Consider the following 21583-nt stretch of genomic DNA (forward strand, 5'->3'; position numbering starts at 1 on the left):
AATTACCCTTTCACGAGGTTCGTGCAGCTTTGTTTTAGTTTTTTAGTGAGTGGACTTATTTAATTATTAGTATCATGCTGTGAGGGGAGAAATACACAAAGGGATAATTCACTGATTTGATAAACATTTTCTAACTTTGAAAGTATTCTGCTGGTTGTGATGAGACAATCCATAGACATTTAAATTACAAAATATTTCAAACAAATGAATGGGTGACAGCTTAGTCAAGATATTCATCCTCCCTGAAATCTGTATGCACACTTGGGACTATGACGTAGTTTTTATTTAACTAGGCAAGTCAGTTAAGAACAAACTCTTATTTAGAATGACAGCCTACCTCGGCCTCCCCTAACCCGGACGACACTGGGCCAATTGTGCGCCGCCCTATGGGACTCTCGATCACGGCCGGTTGTGATACAGTCCCGGGATTGAACCAGGGTCTGCAGTGACGCCTCTAGCACTGAGATGCAGTGCCTTAGAACGCTGCGCCACTAGTTAACCATACACTCTTAAAAACATTTTTTTTTAAGAACCAAAAAGGGTTCTATCGCTTGCTTCACTTTTAGGGGCGAAATTTATGAAATAAGCGATAGAACACTTTTTGGTTCTATATAGAACCCTTTTCCCCCTAAGACTGTATATTGGATTTAAATTAAATGGACTCCTTCTAATGGATCCTAATAACTAGCAACACAGATACATGACCTTGTGTGTCAGAACGTCACTTCCAAATAGACATACTAAGGCCCCCCAGTCACAAGAACATCTAGGAGACATTAGCCATTCAGAGCAGCGAATTGCATTGTGCTCTCCCAAAATGTCTGCTAGCCCAATGCGGACCCTTTCAAAGCCCTGGGGCTTTTTCTATGGACTCCTAAAGGACTAGCTTAAAGACCCCGTCTATCATTCTCTTAATGGTCATTTGTCATGCTTAACCTTAGTCATGGCAGAACAACCAAGGTGAGTCTGCCATCCAATCGTGATGTTTTAATGACCCAAGTTAGTGAAACAAAACTGCCACACAAACCCATCAAAGAAACCTGGGTCCTATTCATTAGTGCAAGTATAGTCTCTCCCCATTTCTCTCCTTTTTCTTCCGTTTGGTTTCTAGTGAATCTCCATTATGTTGGAGCCATGTGATGTGACTGACCATAGCAGACGTTTTAAACGAGCCACTCGGTTGTCACTGTGTAGACAACAGAACACACTTTGTTAAACAGCAAGCCTGTGTGCTGCCTGGATTCCTTTTTCTTTAATTATTTTTTTTGGGTCAAGTTTGATATTAAAATTCCAGGCAGTAGTCTATATATTTTGAATGTGCTTGCTTATTGTCTTCTTTGAAGTCAAATTACAGTCCCTACTCACCCTAGGGGAGCATGGATTTACAAAACAAGCCTCGAAAGAGGGCCTTGTTGCCCATAAGAAGTGCCCTTTCCAATACATGACAGAGTATTTGAGACAGAAATACTAATGTACATAAATGAACCTAGAAGGCAAGTAAGATGTAAACTACACTGAAGAAAAATATAAATGCAACATGTAAAGTGTTGGTCCCATTTCATATGCCCAAAAAGCTTATTCCTTTAAAATGTTGTGCACACATTTCTTTACATCCCTGTTAGTGAGCATTTCTGCTTTGCCAAGATAATCCATCCACCTGACAGGTGTGCCATATCATGAAGCTGATTAAACAGCATGACCATTACACAGGTGCACCTTGTGCTGGGGGACAATAAAAGGCCACTATAAAATGTGCCATTTTGTCACACAACACAATGCCACAGATGTCTCAAGTTGAGGGAGTGTGTATTTGGCATGCTGTCAGCAAGAATGTCCACCAGAGCTGTTGCCAGAGACTTTAATGTTCATTTCTCTACAAAAAACCTTCAACATCCTTTTAGAGAATTTGGCAGTACGTCCAATTGACCTCACAACCGCAGACCATGTGTATGGCGTGGTGTAGGCGAGCGGTTTGCTGATGTCAACGTTATGAACAGAGTGCCCCATGGTGGTGGTGAGGTTATGGTATGGGCAGGCATAAGGTACGGACAACGAACACAATTGCATTTTATCGATGGCAATTTGAATACACAGAAATACCGTGATGAGATCCTGAGGCACATTGTGAGACCCATTTATTTTAAGGTATCTGTGACCAACAGATGCATATCTGTATTTCCAGTCATGTCACTCAGTAAAATCTTTGAAATTGTTGCGTTTATATTTTTCTTCAGTATAGTTTGAACATTTGCTTTGCTATTGTCCAGAAAAATATGAAAATACAAATATTTTTTCAATAAATAACTTCAGAACATTTTCTTTTAAGACAATATATTGATAAATTCAATGAAATGTACATTGTGCAACCACACGTTTGAGCTGGAAGTGATTAAGTTAATACATAGATTGCACTCAGAGGTTTACTGCCACAATACACAAAGGGACATGCCTCATCTCGTTCTCTGCCTGGAGTCCTTTAAAGAGAACTTCACTGGTGGTCCAGCACACTAACAACAAATCCCTCCCAAAGTACCAACCCTGAAACCATCAGAGAAGTCATTTACTGAACATTTTAAACTACAACAGTTAGCATTTCACAATTGGCCAACAATCTTGATGGTTCAGTACAACATTCGTTGAATATTGCTAATATTGCCACAGCAGCAATGGTAAATACCAGGGTCAAACTATTGAATATTGGAGTTGAGGTGAAGACAATTGGAAACAATGTGCTTTAACAGTATCATATAACATCTTTTTTTCATTCACAATAAGATGACTGCCCTAAACACCCCAAAGTTATATGTACTACTTCTAATATAATAACTGTATCATTTACATCTACCCTCCATAGCCTAGATTTCTGTTAAATAATGTGACTCTACTGACTTCTTTATTTTGTGCTGGGAGTAACCTTGTCCGACCCCAGGCTCAATTGCTAGAGAGCTGGCTGGGTGGACGAGATTAGGTTGGGAGGACTAAAGGGGAGGGTCTTTGCAAGTGAAAAGTCAAAGAAGAAGAGGAACATGTGCCCTAATTGGTTGTTTTGTCCTGTGTGTTTGAGCTGAACTTGTGTATGCAATTTGCTGTTGCTACCTCCTAGGACTAAACCTGATAAAGGCTACAGAGGGCAGCTATAAACAGATTTAAGAGCATCTATCCTATTACTAAGACAGTAGAAATACATTAGAAGTGATGGATCAGTTCAGTGTTTATACCGAAGGAACCAACTAGTGCTGAGCAATTACTTTTTGAGGTCGGTTTGATTATTAAAAAAATTATCGTTTTCTTTAATTATAATTTTTTTTACATGAAATGCACTGCGCATTATGCGGTTTGAATACTGTAACACAGAGTAAAACAATTAAACGTCCCATGACAGTAGTGACTGCCCATTTCTGCTTATCACTTATTAAGCATCATTTATTCAATATTTCATTTGTTTTAAGCTTATTTCATAACTTTATTTCATTCCAAGTCATCTCATCTTTACAGAGCTGCTGCCCATGCTGTCTGACAAAATCACTATTTGAGTAGTTCTTCAAAGTAAACAGGGCATGCTTTTATGACTGCTGAATACCAACTATCAATCTTGGATCATTTATTTTCAGGTAGATACCTCACTATGCCACTGTTTTCTATCCCTCCTGATCACGTTCTTCTGTCTCAGACCAGACAAGTTGTCACGCAATGGATTATGGTCATTGTAGTTGACTACCGTGTTTTCTGCGCTAAACTATGTAGAATATTAGCCTGTTGGAAACTACAACTCCATTGGACAGTTCGGGCTTGATCTGATTTAGCGCTAGAAAAACTGTGCATAGCGCTCAGACAAAAAAAACAACTACATGGAATTCAAATAATTCAACAGACATTGGTCAATTAGTTGTTTAAAAAACAAAAAATAACCAACATTTCGGTTAATCGCTCAGCACCGGTCACAAATTACACATTGTAATGACATCAAATCTCAAACTACTGTTCCTTCATTCACTTACAACTTAAGATAAAAATCCCCACTAAAAGGCAGCAGTAGTTTAAAAGGCAAACAAAATGATAAGGACAAGGAAGCCATTAAGGAATAGAAGCAGGCAGAGCTTGTTGGCCCAATTCCATTTCAGTCCCTGGGCCAATATTAGGCTCTATTGCTATCACCTATGCAGTGGTGAGGTCAGGGGAGCTCTAGAGGCCAAATTGGAATCAGGGCCACAACAACAATTTCCAATCCCAAATCAATCTGTGTCCCTTACCCCCTATGATTGTATATACAATGTAAAAATTCAAGTGAGAAATTTGTAGCTATTTCCATATTGGTAAAACCTATCCCCTAACCCCCTCACCTGGGCATAGAGGGTTTGGGCTAGGGGTTGATTTGGGATTGGATGCTAATGTCCTCTACCAGTGTCTGGAGTCGACCAGCTCCGGTCTCAAGCTCACTCTCTTGAGGGTTTCGTAGCCCACGACCATAACGATGGCGGTGGGAATGGAGGATATGATGCGTGCAGACAGCCCTTTGGTCATCCCCCAGAATCCCTCCTCTGCCAGCAGGTGCCTGAGCGTCTGGATGACGGAGGTCCTTCCTTCAACCTGCCACCCACACAAGGCTGTTGTTACAAAGGTATTTATTCATGTACATTTTTTGTGTAAAATTCGATTTGCAATGCCAGGATTTAGACCCGGGGTAGTAAACTCTGGTCGTGGAGTGCAACAGCCACTGTAGGATTTTGTTGAATAAAAAAATATAAGAAATATAATTTTTTTTTGCCTGTGGCACTCCAGGACCAGGGTTGCCTATCCCTGACTATCCAAACAGACCCTTTACCCCATTACATTCCACTAGTGCATTTAGCTGAAGTTGCACTCTACCTGCACTCTAGCTCTGACCACATCCATGGGGTTGGTGACAGTGGATGCAGTCGCAGCAGCTAGTGGTCCGGCCATGGCTTGGAGTAGTAGATGAGGGCAGTCACTGGGCGCCATTTTGGATAGCTGTTCTGTGAAACGTTGTGGAAGATTTGTGCTTTGAAATGCTACTTATAGACAATGTATGTTGACTATATGAACTATAAAGATATAAGACATTATTCATCTCCGGCCCTTCTTGAAGAAAATAGTAATAATAACATTAAGGGCCGGTTTCCTGGATTAAGCCTACTCCAGGACTCAAAGCTCAATGAAGCGCTTTGTCCAGAACCAGGCTTAACCTGTGTCTGGGAACTCGATCCTTGGATAAATATCCTTGTAAACAAACACTCCTTTTTACCTGCGTAAAAGTGATAAAAAGGCCACCAGACCGCGCTATTTGGGATGTATGTTAGAAGGGAGGCCACATATCCCCTGTAGAAGCCTCGGAAACCGTCGGCCGCAAAGATCTGAGCAATCATGTTCCTGGTTTGGCCAAATGCCATTTTGGTCTTCCCGTCGGCCTCCGTTTTGAGCTTGACCCGGAAGCGAGTCAGGTGCTTCCCTTGGCCCTGCATCATCAGCTGCTGGGAAATCACGTCTATGGGGACAGTGATGGTTTGTGCAACCAGGGACGCCGCGCCACCCGCCACCAGAGACTTGACGGTATTGTCCTTGGAATAGTTGGAGACGTATTTCCTCACCAGCTCGTAGGTGGTGATGTAAGCCTGGCCCGATATGAGAGTGAAGGTGTTGACCATGAAGCCGCGGTAGAGGCCCCGCACGCCCTCGGCCCGCAGGATCTTGAAGAAGGCATCAAAGGTCCCGTTGTAGAGCGACTTGCCCTTCTGCACTTGCAGCCTGGTGCGGATGAGGGTGGCCGGGTAGACGGTGGCCCGGATGGTCATGGTCATGAATACCCCGAAGGAGTAGAACTTCCTCTTGTCCAGGTCCTCCCATTCAATGATCTGGATGTTCCTGTTCTGTTGCATCCTGCCTTTCTGGAGAGCCCCCTCATCAGACTAGCCGCTACCTGGGGAAATACAGACCACACAACACTGTCAACGGTTTCCTCCACCAGGTAGCACAACATTGGAAGTCTTGAATGCATCATCTTTGAATGAATTAAAGATGGCAGTAGGTCTGAAGGTTGTACCAGTATCATGACAATGATTCACAAACTACTACATCAGAAAACAAGGCCCGTGTTGTGTCATTCATTATCTCGCAAGTCTCCTTGGGAAATGAGCGATGTCTAAACTGACTGGGTTTGTGTTAGGAAGAATCAAAGGTCATACACACACTGTACTGCTTCGTAGCAGTCATGACCATGTTATCAAAAACCTGATAAGGTAAAAACAGATCGCGAATTGATGGAGAGCTTCAATGTGCTTTCTAGCTGAAGTAGTTATGCGCTAACATTACAAACTACTGCTAGTTGTAGGTCACAGGACACAATGTTTCCTAAACCAAAGAGCCTATTGTCAATCGCGCAATCCGGAAATAACACTGAAATAGTAGCTAACTAACAATGCATAGGTTGAATACTTGTGCATGTGTAAACAGACTGTATGTAACCACAAATTGGCTAGCTAGCTGGCTAATAATAATGCATCCAGTCACTAGCTATTGCTAGCTAGCCAGCTATGCGTTGGTTGATTTCCTTGCTAGCAAGCAGGCTAACTAACAGTTAACTATTTGAAACAAGCAAACGTTAACTTACCTCGTTGGACAAATGTATATCAAAATATTATGTACATTGTCAGAATAGCAATGTCATATCAGCAGGTGAGGAAAGCGATACCGAATTTAGAGATATCTGTCCGGGTTATGATTTGATGTTATGTTGGAGAACTAAACCAGAGAGGAAGAGGCAACGCGAGAGGGTTAACTGGGAAAAACATTTGTGGTTTCCAGCAGGTGGCGTTTTTTCGTAGTTTTTTTTGCTCAGCAAGCGTGGGGGTTTTGTAATAATTGAACTTTTCTCCTCCACTGTACTGCGCTACCACAGAGAGACACCACCTTGACGATAGATGGCGCTATACAGTATTTTCTTAGACTGGTTCTTTGCCATGAGATAGCTTTTTCTAAACTCTATGCCCCGTGTCCCGACCTCCGTTCAGCCAACAATTATAAGCAAAACCTAGCAAGAATAAGGCCGTAACCTCGGCGATTTTCCTTCAAAATGAAAGTCCCGAAATAAAAAAGAATACAAATGGTTGAAATCCGTAACATTATATGAGGAAATGTTAGCAGACTTAGAATTTTGTTTAACAATATGAAAAATGTAATAAAGTTAATCGCCTTCATAGCACACATACATGTTTAGAATTTACATTATTGTTAACAGCATAAAAAAAATAATTGAATGTGCTTTGTGTCGCAGTAAAAGGGGGTCCATTCTACTCTGGAACACTTTTAGTTTCCAAATCCGCAATTTGTGCCGCGTTCAAAACAACTGGGAACTCGGAAATCAATTAAATTCAAGGGGCTTCATTGGCATATGTTAACATTTCCAACGCAAGTGAAGTAGATAATATACAAAAGTGAAATCTCCGACTTCAGTGGGTTCAAAATAAATGGGACTTGATTTGACCTCGTATTTTTCAGAGTTCCCAGTTCTGAACGCGGCATTACACGAGAGGAGCGTCGCTGCTAATCAGCCCTTAAAGTGGCCAATCAGTTTGAATCCAATCGTTTTTTCATACTGGGAATACATATTGCACCGAAAACAATTATCTGTACGTTGTGTTGCACTAAAAAGGAGGTCTATTCTACTCACTTTTAGTTTCCAAATCAACACAGTTTACCTTTAAGATGAGGGAAAACTTATTTTTTTATGAGCATGGCCTTATTTCTATTACAGCATATTGGATGACTGTCATTCATATTCCATTCACCCAGCTCAATGTAACATCGATAGGTTTAGGTTACTACATTATACTCACATTTTCCCTATACCCATCATGAGGTTGCTTCAACCTAGCCTACGAATTAAAGTGTAGGCGAACTGTCGAGAGAAATTAGAGTAATCAAGGAGACAGACAGTACCCAGATTCAATAACGCCCTGCACACTCTTGCCTCTGTAACGGTGTAATTAAATTGTTAATTTCCTGCATAAAATGGGTATTATGCCACCTCCTGGTAGATTAGTGTGTTTACATTGTATAATACACTGAGTGATAAAGGTATGGGATTCTGGGTAATCCACAGCAGATTTATGGAGAATTGCTGTGGGTGAGTTGGAAATTGAATGGTCCCGGGATATAAATGTATAAAGTTGACGTTACATCATAAAACCCACATGGAAAACTGAGATTCGGCAAATAACACATAACGAGTGGCTTATTTGACGCCAAACCAACAACAGTAGTTACTAATAACATCAATTGCTTATGTACGATTGCTAACTACTCAGAACATTTTATGCACTGCAGTGCTAGCTTGCTGTATTTTATGCTTTCAGAACTAGATTCATTCTCTGATCCTGACAACATGTCAGTTCATGCTGCAAGAGATCTGATAGGTTGGAGGACATCGTTCAGAAGTTGTCATAATTACTGTGTAAGTCTATGGAAGGGGGTGAGAACCATGAGCCTCCAAGGTTTTGTATTGAAGTCAATGTACCCAGAGGAGGACAGAAGCTAGCTGTCCTCTGGCTACACCATGGTGCTACCCTGCAGAGTGCTGCTGAGGCTACTGTAGACCTTCATTGCAAAACAGTGTGTTTTCATAGATTATTTGGTGACGTGAATATATTTAGTATAGTTCTTTCTAAAAAGGGTACCTTTTTTAATATTTCACAATTTTTATTTTGTTGAAATTCATTGAGGAAGATGGTCCTTCCCTTCCTCCTCTGAATAGCCTCCACTGGTTTACACCCAGAGGAAACTAGAAGTGTTATTGAATAGAATGGAATAGAACCCCCCCCCCATTCTACTTTGACACAACCTACAGATAATTCTTTATTGTGCAATATGTATGTACAATATAAAACATATATTGTTTTTAAGTTGATGGGCCACTCTATAGGGCCCGCAAAATGAGCAGTGGCGCTCCTCTGGGTGTAAACTCTGTGGATTTGGAAACTATAAGTGCTCCTGAGTAGAATGGACCCCCTATTACTGCGACACAAAGTACAAATAATTTGGTGCGGTGCAATAAATGATAGGAGTACACACACAAAAACATTGTTGACTATTTAGGCTTGAAAAAATAAATAAATGACATATCTTATAGAAATACTTTACATTTTTCTTTGTATGATAACTACTATAAAATATATTGATAATTGTGCACATTTTCACCATAATTATTAATTTACAAAGTATATAGGACAGAACTTTTATTCTGAAGGACTCCAAAAAATACGGGACCCGGAAGTTCTTAGTTATTCTTGCTTGCTTCACAGCGGTGTGTCAGCAACAAACTACAACATCAGGCTAGCTAAGGTAAATAGCTGTTTTATATTCCTGTCTGTTTAGCCACATGTTTACTATAAAAATCTCATACATTGCCAAAACGTGACTTCTTGTTAAAACGGCGCCAAAAGTCAGCTAGCCTCTCCAGTCATTGTGAAGATAGCTAGCTAAGGGTTAGCATGCTAGCTAGCAATCATATTTCTGTTTAACACATTTGCCTTGTATGAATGAACTAACGATAACGTTACTTCGCTAACGTTTGCTGACTACTCTAACTACTACTGTAGCTATATGTTAACTTTCTAATTGGCTAACTAACTATACTTTAATCAAATATAGTTCGCTAACTTACCAGCCCCTGTCTAATGAACAGTAGTCATGATTTGCCATGCCCTCAGTTGACAGCAGCACTTATTGTTTTGAGCTTTGCATTATGGAACTTCATTAATATTATTGGAATTATTTGTTTTGCAGGCTTTATTTTACAGGCAGGCTGAATCATGGTAAGTAGCTAGTTACGTTAACGTCGCTATCTGTAATGTACAAGTAACTTCAAAAATAAAGGAAACGCCAACATAGTGTCTTAAAGTGGCAATATGTAACTTTTTGGGCGACCCAACCAAATTCACAGAAATGTGAGTTATAGATTTATCATTCTACTTCAAAGTCTAAGAAGCAGTAGAGCTGTTCTATGTGCACTATTTCAATGCTTTTTTTTTCGTTAAGTTTTGTTTTTGCATCTTTTACTTTCTGTTTTGTACCAGTTTCAAAGAGCTGAAAATACAATATTTTTGGTTATGGAAATATATTTCAGTGGTTTAGATGGTACAATGATTCTCTACACCAGGGATATTCAACTCTTACCCTACGAGGTCTGGAGCCTGCTGGTTTTCTGTTCTACCTGATAATTAACTGCTCCCATCTGGTGTCCCAGGTCTAAATCAGTCCCTGACCAGAGAGCAACAATGGAAAAAATAGTAGTGGAACTGGCGTCGAGGTCCAGAGTTGAGTTTGAGGGCTCTACGCTATACTAGCTTATTTTGTCAAACTAAAATTAGGCAAACGATTAGACTTTTAGCAACCAGGAAATGGCAGAGCAATTTCTTCATAGTGCAACTTTAATAGGGCGCTGGATCACCACAAGCTGCCAGAACAGCAGCAATGCGCCATGGCATAGATTCTACAAGTGTCTGGAGCTCTATTGGAGGGATGTGACACCATACTTCTCTGAGAACTTCCATCATTTGGTGTTTTGTTTAATGGTGGTCTCAGGCACTTCTCCAGAATCTCCCGTAAGAATCTCCCATAAATCTTCAATTGGGTTCAGATCTGGTGACTGAGACACACACACACCCCCTATGCTCCTTTGAGACCTCTCTTTCAGTCACTGAAATCTCTTCTTCTAGTCATGGTAGCCAAAAAAACTGGGTACTTTTTTATTTTATTTGCTTAATTAACTCGGAAACCACATCTGTGTTGAAGCACCTGCTTTCAATATACCTTGTATCTCTCATTTACTCAAGTGTTTCCTTTATTTTGGCACTTACCTGTACATGTTTAATATGATGCAAGTGACTACCTTGCACCTTTTACTTGGGTGCTGTCTTGGGAAATTGATAACACTTATTTGTTTTTGTAGTCTCGTAGATATGATTCCCGGACTACCATTTTCTCACCTGAAGGCAAGTGTTATCTTTCTAATAAAGATTTACTGTCCATAATCAATGTTACCATCACATTCAAGACTATACTGTCAAGTGTTCTCCTCTGACCAACCATGTCAGACATAACAATTCATTGTTGCTGTTTTACAGGACGCTTATATCAGGTGGAGTATGCCATGGAGGCTATTGGCCACGCCGGCTCATGTCTTGGGATTTTAGCCAATGATGGAGTGCTGTTGGCTGCAGAGAGGCGGAACATCCACAAGCTGCTTGATGAGGTTTTCTTCTCAGAGAAGATCTACAAGCTCAATGAGTGAGTATGACCATAGTCTCTCTTGCCAGGCTTATATGTAGCACTGCTATAAGCATGCCAACAAGACAGATCAGGATCTTCTCATAAAGCGTCTCAAGACTAGGAGTGCTGATCTAGGATCAGGTCTGCATTATTATTATTATGATCAGAAAGGCTGAACTGATCCTAGATCAGCACGCCTACTCTGAAGCTGGGGTGATGTCAGACATGCTGCTACATTATACCCATGGGCTGCTCTGTGATTTGGTGTCGTAACCTTTATCCTTTCAGAGACATGGCTTGCAGTGTTGCCGGAATCACCTCCGATGCTAACGTTCTAACCAATGAGCTGAGGCTAATAGCACAGAGGTACGTTGGGTAGTAAAGTCCACGGTCTCTACCTGTGACCCATTTGTTCATTAATTTGTATTCAAGCCATGTACAGTGTTAGTGCAAGACCAACAAGGCACCTCCAGTGATCTAGCAGTGTGTCTGTTTATCTGACAGATTATGTGTTATTTAAATCACACAGATATCTACTGCAGTACCAGGAGCCAATCCCCTGTGAGCAGTTGGTGACAGCGTTGTGTGACATCAAACAGGCCTACACACAGTTTGGAGGTTAGCTATAAGACAAATGCCACAAACACCTCAGTTGGGTTCTCTAGTAAACACCACCTTGGTTACACTGTTGCTGAAACCATACTGGACCAAAGGGCTGTGTGGAAAATAACATGCCAGAGTCATTAGAGTGCAGTTAGGGTAAGCACAGGTTTGATTGTATTTGATGTGTTATGTGTCTTCAGGGAAGAGGCCGTTTGGAGTGTCTCTGCTGTACATGGGCTGGGACAAACACTACGGCTTCCAGCTGTACCAGAGTGACCCCAGTGGGAACTATGGAGGCTGGAAGGCTACTTGCATCGGCAACAACAGTGCGGTAAGCCTGTTTGCTGTCATCAACATTGGCACAATGCACATGTTTTGGCAGCAGCATTGCCACAAAGTAAAGATGTGAAAAGTCACAGATGGTGCTACATTGTTGACTGGGAATTAACATATAGCTGATACTTTTATGGCATAATATTTCAATAATTCAGCCCCTTTGCTGGATTTCAGACTTATAGTTGCCTAAATGGCATACTCCCTCCCAATGAAAATAGACACAATTATCTCATCGAGTGATACTGAGGTTTTAGCCTGTGGTAACTTGTGGAATAGACACCGGCTGGAGAACGATTTTTAAGCAATCAGGATTAGACCCACCCGTTTGCATAAATCATCATGTTGTCTTCTCTGCCCCCAGGCTGCAGTGTCCATGTTGAAGCAGGATTTCAAAGAGGGTGAGATGTCGCTGTCCTCTGCCCTGGCGTTGGCCGTCAAAGTCCTGAACAAGACCATGGACGTCAGCAAGCTCTCGGCGGAGAAAGGTAAAATCTACACCTGACATCACCGTTCTATACAACTACTGAGCCCATCCTGCCTTGGAGAACACTGAGTAAACACAGACTGGAGATGTTGTATAGAGTGGGACAGTGTTATCCTAATTCACAGCTGTTCTATGGGGAGTAGGCAGTGATGATGTCTAAAACAGACATCATCAGCTGTTGTACATCATGTACACATACTGTATATAATACATATGTTGTGTCTAGAGATATGCATATTAAGTGATACGTCTGTAATACAGCATGAGATATGAACATATCCATGAGTCATACAGTCTATCTTGACCTCCCCAGTGGAAATAGCCACCCTGACGCGAGAAGACGGAAAGACCAAGATCAAGGTGCTGAAACAGAAAGATGTGGAGGAGCTGATCAAACGACACGAGGCTGAAGAGGCCAAGGCCGAGAAGGACAAGAAAGACAAAGAACAGAAGGAGAAGGACAAATAAACACGTATTTTCAATTCAAACTTTCCTAAAAGTCCCGTAATGTGTTACGTGCTTGTTTGTCTTTTTCTTTATTAAAACATTGAAACCAAATGTGCTGATAGAATCTCTAGTTTCATTATGGTGTGATAACTATTGTGTATCCAGGCAGACTTCTCAGAAATACTTTGAAGACTGCAATAACCCCCCCCCAAAAGGCAAGGGAAAGATTAATGCCACAGGGTATGTCCTGATTGTTTAGAGAATTTCACTGTTGTGAACTGGGTCATGTTCAGTAGGGCACACAGTAGCAAAATGTGTTAAAGCACTTAAGTTCAGCTTGTTTCACTTAGAACAACCAATATACTTATGTAATATAATTGGATTCACATTACACATGGGCTGTTAACTAGTGTTAAGTGCCAAAACACAATACTGACAAGAATACAGGAATTTTATTCCATCTTTAGTGTCATTACATGAACATGGAAATCTAAAATGTATATAGCAATTCTAGGACACAATAGTATAAAAAGTAGGAAGAGTGTGTGCATAGTACGTAAGTTGAATCAGCTTTAGTGGAATGTAGGTTCTTGCTTTCACACGTGCAGCCTAATCATCTCAACGGAATGCACAAGCAGAATGGAAAGTGAGTCCAGTACACAGTATGTATTAAGTGCCCCCCTGACCTCCGCTAAACCTGTAAGTGTGAGCAACATTACAGGTAAGGGATGTATTGTCACTGACTTAACTAGTCTTGAAGTCTGCATGTCAATAATGGGAGTTTACATGGATCAATCAGTCAATTCAAGACAATGGAGACATTTGCACTTTAAAATATACTGCTCAAAAAAATAAAGGGAACACTTAAACAACACATCCTAGATCTGAATGAAAGAAATAATCTTATTAAATACTTTTTTCTTTACATAGTTGAATGTGCTGACAACAAAATTACACAAAAATAATCAATGTAAATCCAATTTATCAACCCATGGCGGTCTGGATTTGGAGTCACACTCAAAATTAAAGTGGAAAACCACACTACAGGCTGATCCAACTTTGATGTAATGTCCTTAAAACAAGTCAAAATGAGGCTCAGTAGTGTGTGTGGCCTCCACGTGCCTGTATGACCTCCCTACAACGCCTGGGCATGCTTCTGATGAGGTGGCGGATGGTCTCCTGGAGGGATCTCCTCCCAGACCTGGACTAAACCATCCGCCAACTCCTGGACAGTCTGTGGTGCAACGTGGCTTTGGTGGATGGAGCGAGACTCAGGTCTGGGGAACGGGCGGGCCAGTCCATAGCATCAATGCCTTCCTCTTGCAGGAACTGCTGACACACTCCAGCCACATGAGGTCTAGCATTGTCTTGCATTAGGAGGAACCCAGGGCCAACTGCACCAGCATATGGTCTCACAAGGGGTCTGAGGATCTCATCTCGCTACCTCTGGCGAGCACATGGAGGGCTGTGCGGCCCCCCCAAAGAAATGCCACCCCACACCATGACTGACCCACCGCCAAACCGGTCATGCTGGAGGATGTTGCAGGCAGCAGAACGTTCTCCACGGCATCTCCAGACTCTGTCACGTCTGTCACGTGCTCAGTGTGAACCTGCTTTCATCTGTGAAGAGCACAGGGCGCCAGTGGCGAATTTGCCAATCTTGGTGTTCTCTGGCAAATGCCAAATGCCCTGCACGGTGTTGGGCTGTAAGCACAACCCCCACCGGTGGACGTCGGGCCCTCATACCACCCTCATGGAGTCTGTTTCTGACCGTTTGAGCAGACACATGCACATTTGTGGCCTGCGGAGGTCATTTTGCAGGGCTCTGGCAGTGCTTCTCCTGCTCCTCCTTGCACAAAGGCGGAGGAAGCGGTCCTGCTGCTGGGTTGTTGCCCTCCTACGGCCTCCTCCACGTCTCCTGATGTACTGGCCTGTCTCATGGTAGCGCCTCCATGCTCTGGCCACTACGCTGACAGACACAGCAAACCTTCTTGCCACAGCTCGGATTGATGTGCCATCCTAGATGAGCTGCACTGCCTGAGCCATTTGTGTGGGTTGTAGACTCCGTCTCATGCTACCACTAGAGTGAAAGCACCGCCAGCATTCAAAAGTGACCAAAACATCAGCCAGGAAGCATAGGAACTGAGAAGTGGTCTGTGGTCCCCACCTGCAGAACCACTCCTTTATTGGGGGTGTCTTGCTAATTGCCTATAATTTCCACCTATTGTCTATTCCATTTGCACAACAGCATGTGAAATTTGTCAATCAGTGTTGCTTCCTAAGTGGACAGTTTGATTTCACAGAAGTGTGATTGACTTGGAGTTACATTGTGTTGTTTAAGTGTTCCCTTTATTTTTTTGAGCAGTGTACATTTGTTGCAGCGATTCAGTCAAAAAAATAGTCCTGAAAGCGTACCCATAATTTAATTATCCAGACATCTAGATTCCAATATTATGTGCCATATTGCCCTTAGCCCCCTCTTCCAGTACACTAGTTTTATATTGTTACAGTCCCTCACCTTTAGCTGCACTGTGGAGTTTAAGTTAATATTTTTAGGACTGAGTGTCCCACTTGTACTAGAAGCTGTGGCAACATTTACAGTTTAGTCATTTAGCAGATGCTTTTATCCAGAGAGACTTACAGTAGTGAGTGCATATTTTTTCATACTGTTCCCCTGGGGGAATTGAACCCACAACCCTGCTCTACCAATTGAGCCATACAGGCGACAACATGCAAGATGTCAAGAACGCAGCCGCCTAATAGGATCAATCTTTTCGGTTATCTCCTTGAAGGTTCTATCACCAAAGAGGTCTTCAGAATGAATGGCTTTCTCTCTGTCATGACTACAGCAGTACATATGAGAAGTGCAGAAAGGAACAGAGAGGTCTTGTCCCAATATGCTTAAATAGCTTCCTTTCCTTGTTTCCTATCACCACCACAGGAAAAAAACAAAGGTCAGGTAGGCATGGAAAAGAGACTATTGGGTCAGAGCAACAGATGAGTGATCCCCTCCTGATCAACCCAAACATCAATCTTCCTCTGACTCCGGGCATGTTGGACTCATGGAGTAGCCCAAAAACGCAAGGTCTGCTCGGGGTGGTATCAGAGGGTGGCCTGGTTTCACAATCTCAAACCCTATGTAGTGGAAAGTCCTGGTAAGGAGTGCTGGAAAGACGTAGAAAACATAGGATTGTTAACGCGACTGTTCAGACAGTCTCTAAATTCAGTTTCCCCTTTTTCAATGTTAGTGTGCACTTTGCATTATTCCTGATGTTTTTTTTAACACCAGTAAGGTTAGAGGTCACTAACGTGACATTCATTTTTATCAATAAATCATTCAACTAATTGAATGTGTCTAATATAAAGCACATAAAACATTTGTATTTTTTATTTCACCTTTATTTAACCAGGTGGGCTAGTTGAGAACAAGTTCTCATTTACAACTGCGACCTGGCCAAGATAAAGCAAAGCAGTGCGACACAAACAACACATGGAATAAACAGGCGTACAGTCAATAACACAATAGAAAAAAAGAAAGTCTATATACAGTGTGTGCAAATGGCGTGAGGACTTAAGGCAATAAATAGGCCATAGTAGCGAAGTAATTACAATTTAGCAAATTAACACTGGAGTGATATATGTGCAGCTGATGATGTGCAAGTAGTAATACTGGTGTGCAAAAGAGCAGAAAAGTAAATAAAAACAATATGGGGATGAGGTAGGTAGATTGGATGGGCTATTTACAGATGGACTATGTACAGCTGCAGTGATCGGTTAGCTGCTCAGATAGCTGATGTTTAAAGTTAGTGAGGTAAATATAAGTCTCCAACTTCGTTCTAGTCACTGGCAGCAGAGAACTGGAAGGAAAGGCAGCCAAAGGAGGTGTTGGCTTTGGGGATGACCAGTGAGATATACCTGTTGTAGCGCGTGCTACGGGTGGGTGTTGTTATCGTGACCAGTGAGCTGAGATAAGGAAGAGCTTTACCTAGCATAGACTTATAGATGACTTGGAGCCAGTGGGTCTGGCGATGAATATGTAGCGAGGGCCAGCCGACGAGAGCATACAGGTCGCAGTGGTGGGTGGTATATGGGGCTTTGGTGACAAAACGGATGGCACTGTGATAGACTGCATCCAGTTTGCTGAGTAGAGTGTTGGAGGCTATTTTGTAAATGACAAATGACAGATTTACATGGGTATGTTTGGCGGCGTGAGTGAAGGAGGCTTTGTTGCGAAATAGGAAGCCAATTCTAGATTTAATTTTGGATTGGAGATGTTTAATATGAGTCTGGAAGGAGAGTTTACAGTCTAGCCAGACACCTAGGTATTTGTAGTTGTCCACATATTCTAAGTCAGAACCGTCCAGAGTAGTGATGCTAGTCGGGCGGGCTGGTGCGGCAGCGAACGGTTGAAGAGCATGCATTTAGTTTTACTAGTATTTAAGAGCAGTTGGAGGCCACAGACGGAGTGTTGTATGGCATTGAAGCTCGTTTGGAGGTTTGTTAACAGTGTCCAAAGAAGGGCCAGATGTATACAGTACACATGAAAGAAAATGTGTCTAGACTTCGACATACCTTGATCCACTCTGCTTTTGGAGAACCACAGAAACACATGGCTGACTCCTAACTTTTCTTCCGAGAACATGAGGAGACTGGTGAGTCTGATAAGAGAGAAGAGGGGAAAGAAGATAGGTGTGTATCTCAAATGTAAGTGTTGCTCCTTTGTGTTCCCTTCCATACTCATGTACACTGTAATATACAGGATTCTCCCAAAGTAGTCCTCTGGGGCTCCACCCAGTACAGCACATATCCAAGCTGCAGGATAAGGTTAAATCTAGACTTGGTTTCCTCTATTGCAATCGCTCCTCACCCCAGCTGCCAAACTAACCCTGATTCAGATGACCATCCTACCCATGCTAGATTACGGAGACGTAATTTATAGATCGGCAGGTAAGGTTGCTCTCGAGCGGCTAGATGTTTTGTACCATTTGGAACGAGCTGCAAAAAACACTCAAACTGGATCGTTTTATCTCCATCACTACATTTGAAGACTCAATCATGGACACTCTTACTGACACTTGTGGCTGCTTCAGGTGCTGTATTGTTGTCTCTACCTTTTTGCCCTATGTGCTGTTTGTGCAATGTTTGTACCATGTTTGTGCTGCCACCGTGTTGTGCTACTACCATGTTGTGTTGCTACCGTGCTGTGTTTTCATGTTGTGTTGCTACCATGCTGTGTTGTCATGTGTTGCTGCCATGCTGTGTTGTCATGTTGTGTTGTTGTCTTAGGTCTCTTTATGTAGTGGTGTCTCTTGTCGTGATGCGTGTTTTGTCCTACATTTTTATTTCTAATCCCAGCCCCCGTCCCCGCAGGAGGCCTTTTGTCTCTTGAAAGGCCGTCATTGTAAATAAGAATTTGTTGTTTGTTTGTTGTTGTTTGAAAGTGCATGTTTTTTCATTTAAAATCTTTAAAATGTATTTTTTTAGACTTAATTCCAGCCTTACTGATGGCATAATGCATGGTTATAACAGGTGTATGTATGCATGACTATAAAGCCAGCGAGGATAGATGGCAGTTCCTCCTCACCCCTCTTTGCTGCCCTCAGGGAGTGACCCCTCTGGGATCTCCAGGAAGAGGCTGTCTGGGGTGAACATAGTCTCCCAGCATGCATTGCGTTGCTCGCTCAGCTGGTAGTGAAAGTGCAGGATGGGGAGAGATCCACGCACAGAGGTCACCTGGGTCACTGTCAGCCTTCCATCCTGAGAGAGGGATGCAAAACGTGTTGGCACACTGTTCGATACAGAACTTCCACAGTTATTAGATGGACAAGGTTTCAACCCATAACATATGTCTTTGTCAGCTTTCTATCTAGGAACTAGGTAGGTTACACTTTAGCCTGATCTAGCATCTATCTCAAATAAGGATTCTTGTTGTTACGATTATTGCCTATGAGCGTAATATTTTCTAACCAATGGACCTCCAGCAGAATTACTCTCTTCACCATTGCTGTTTGATTGACACAGTGACTGACATTAACCTATACACATAGCGACATTCACCTGTACACATAGTGACATTAACATGTACACATAGCGACATTAACATGTACACATAGCGATATTAGCCTGTACACATAGCGATATTAACCTGTAAATTACACATAGCGATATTCAAGCCATTCTCTGCTTGTTGTCCTATTTTGAGTCATTCCAGGCAGTCTAGGATGAAACTTGTCCTTGTGTACAAGGGTCACTTGTTCACTACTAAAAGTAGCAAGGATTAACCTAACTTTAAGAGCATGCTTTTGGGTGTGTGTAGGAATGCTGAGTGTCTTTGGGCTCGTGTCATTTTGTGGTTCACTAGCTTTCTGGGTTAATGAGAGTGGGTTTTGGTGTCTGACACAGTGACCCACATCCCTGAACATGTTAACAAGTAGCTAAACAGACCATGTAAACCGACTGCAGTCTCTCAAATGGTAGATGGAGCATAGATCAAGTGAAGGGCCTGTGGGCTTATGGCTATAAAGCTAAACAGTAAGATGCAATGTATCTTTTGACAAAATGTGCAAATTTTTAACATTCATCTTTGGAAAATCCTCATGGTTATTAAAACAGACATCCTTCCTAATTTCTTCCCTTATGACCTATGTGTTTGGATTAGTGAAATTCAGTATCTAACCCCATTGCTTTAACCAACCCAATTCTCTCAGATCTTTGATTGATAACTTCAATGGAGGAAGAATATATTGTTTGGCTATTGGGATGGGGCCCTATAGGGACTCACTTTGTGAAGGAGCACATGGAGAGGGGGATCCCTGCCAGTCCCTCGCCCACCTGGGATCTTCAGCGGTGGGTGAGGGGCATCAGGAGCACCACAGAGGCCCTGGAGCCTGGCGTTTGGAGCAGCCCATATACGACACCAACATGGGACTGGCGGTACACAGAGCAACAAGGTGAGGTTGGGTAAGTCATGCTAAAGTTATTGTAATATAAGTGGCTTTGGATAGGATGGTCAGTTAGCATAGGGTACCAGTTCAAATAAAAACAGTAGAGACACTAGCCTGACCAAAAAAAGCCTTTCACCTCAGAGTGCTATTGTACTGTATATGCAGGCTGGGATTAAAGCTACGTAGCCTATTGTACTTCCAATTCAAAATGTAATGAAGAATGTCAGCAGAGTTTGTTCACTCAAAACACCCCACATTTGGCATGCACACTCAAAACTATAACATGTTTCTATTATTGTACTAAACCAACCTTTAAAAAACTCATTATTTACAGCTCACTGGCAGAGAGGGAATTAGGTCAGGAATTAAGAGCCTGGCTAGGAAACCATGACCTAGTGTGTGCTAGTGGACATGTAACCTCTAACCTGACCTATATACCAGTGGAGGCTGCTGATGGGGAGGAAGGCTCATAATAATGTCTGGAACGGAGCAAATGGAATGGCATCAAACAAATGTATTTGATACCATTCCACTGACTCCGCTCCAGCCATTACCACGAGCCTGTCCTTCCCAATTAAGGTGCCACCAACCTCCTGTGCTGTATACTGAAAACACATCATAACAAGACACCTATAGAACTTTCTAGAAAAGTAGGGCTCAGGTCCATCTAGCTATCTAACTGACCACCCACATATTATTAACAGCATCTTAGTGTGCTGCACTGTGGGAGGAGAGTCTACTATCCATTCAAGCAAGGGTACTATTTCTGAGTGGCTTATCTAATTCTCTAGGGGGGAGGAGTCTGCATAAAGGAGCGGTTGTGTAACAGGGACAGATCCGGTGGCTGGAATTGCGCTGTGGCAGAGATTCTCATAGCCCTACTATGTGCTGTGAATCAAATCAAATTGTATTGGCCACATACACATGTTTAACAGATGTTATTGCGGGTGTAGCGAAATGTTTGTAACGTTTAAAAAAGGAGACTGAAGGGGAAAAAATTATGCAAAGAAACTGCTCTATGCAAAGAACAAAACTATGTTACAGTGATGTAAAATGGAGATGGATTTGCTATTGATATTTTGTCATTGGATAGTGGTTCATTAATCATTCAAATGAAGCTGTTGAGCCAGTAGTCAATAAAAGTGATTCCTGAGGCATGCATGATGCACTGTTTTGAGGAACACTGGGCAACACGGGTTTCAGACTGTCTTCAGATGTTGGCCTTATCCCTGTTTTGAATGCATGTACGTTTCACAAATTGGATATTATACCTGGTGACCTACACGAGTCATTATCAGATACACAGGTCACAGGATATATAGATTTTTTAAACTTCAAATAACAATCACTTTAAGTAGCTAGCGATCTGTAATAGAACAATCTGTTGAAGAAGTGCACAATCTCACCCTTAAAAAAAAACAGCATTAATTATTGTAGGAATTACACCAACAGAATAGCTGCAAAAGTGTTGTTGCTCTGTAGAAAG

The 21583-nt window shown here is 42.1% G+C and overlaps 2 protein-coding genes and 1 pseudogene across 3 annotated transcripts; 1 reads left to right on the forward strand and 2 right to left on the reverse strand.

Moving 5' to 3' along the window:
- Positions 1 to 2314: 2314 nt before the first annotated feature.
- On the reverse strand, positions 2315 to 7871 carry slc25a44b (solute carrier family 25 member 44b). Of its 2 annotated transcripts, none has more exons than XM_014176235.2 (4): positions 7851 to 7871; positions 5264 to 5935; positions 4867 to 4994; positions 2315 to 4587 (listed from the first exon to the last, which is right to left on the reverse strand). In XM_014176235.2, exons 2-4 carry the CDS (start codon positions 5892 to 5894, stop codon positions 4396 to 4398), a joined length of 951 nt encoding a protein of 316 aa, XP_014031710.1. In that variant the 5' UTR covers positions 5895 to 5935; positions 7851 to 7871; the 3' UTR covers positions 2315 to 4395. The 2 variants fall into 2 exon arrangements, with proteins under 2 accessions (XP_014031710.1, XP_014031709.1); XM_014176234.2 differs by lacking the exon at positions 7851 to 7871 and adding an exon at positions 6626 to 6824.
- A 1424-nt stretch (positions 7872 to 9295) lies between these two features.
- Positions 9296 to 13261, forward strand: psa4 (Proteasome subunit alpha type-4). Its single transcript, NM_001141043.1, is given in 9 exon segments — positions 9296 to 9354; positions 9799 to 9827; positions 10964 to 11006; positions 11139 to 11301; positions 11572 to 11649; positions 11813 to 11901; positions 12087 to 12217; positions 12584 to 12707; positions 13020 to 13261. Coding segments are annotated over 8 exon segments (786 nt in total). The 5' UTR covers positions 9296 to 9354; positions 9799 to 9824; the 3' UTR covers positions 13175 to 13261.
- Positions 13262 to 15560: 2299 nt separating this feature from the next.
- Positions 15561 to 20061, reverse strand: LOC106587656 (ornithine decarboxylase antizyme 2-like; annotated as a pseudogene).
- Positions 20062 to 21583: the final 1522 nt, after the last annotated feature.

This window comes from Salmo salar, chromosome ssa26, assembly GCF_905237065.1.
Source record: "Salmo salar chromosome ssa26, Ssal_v3.1, whole genome shotgun sequence".
Lineage (NCBI taxonomy): Eukaryota > Metazoa > Chordata > Actinopteri > Salmoniformes > Salmonidae > Salmo > Salmo salar.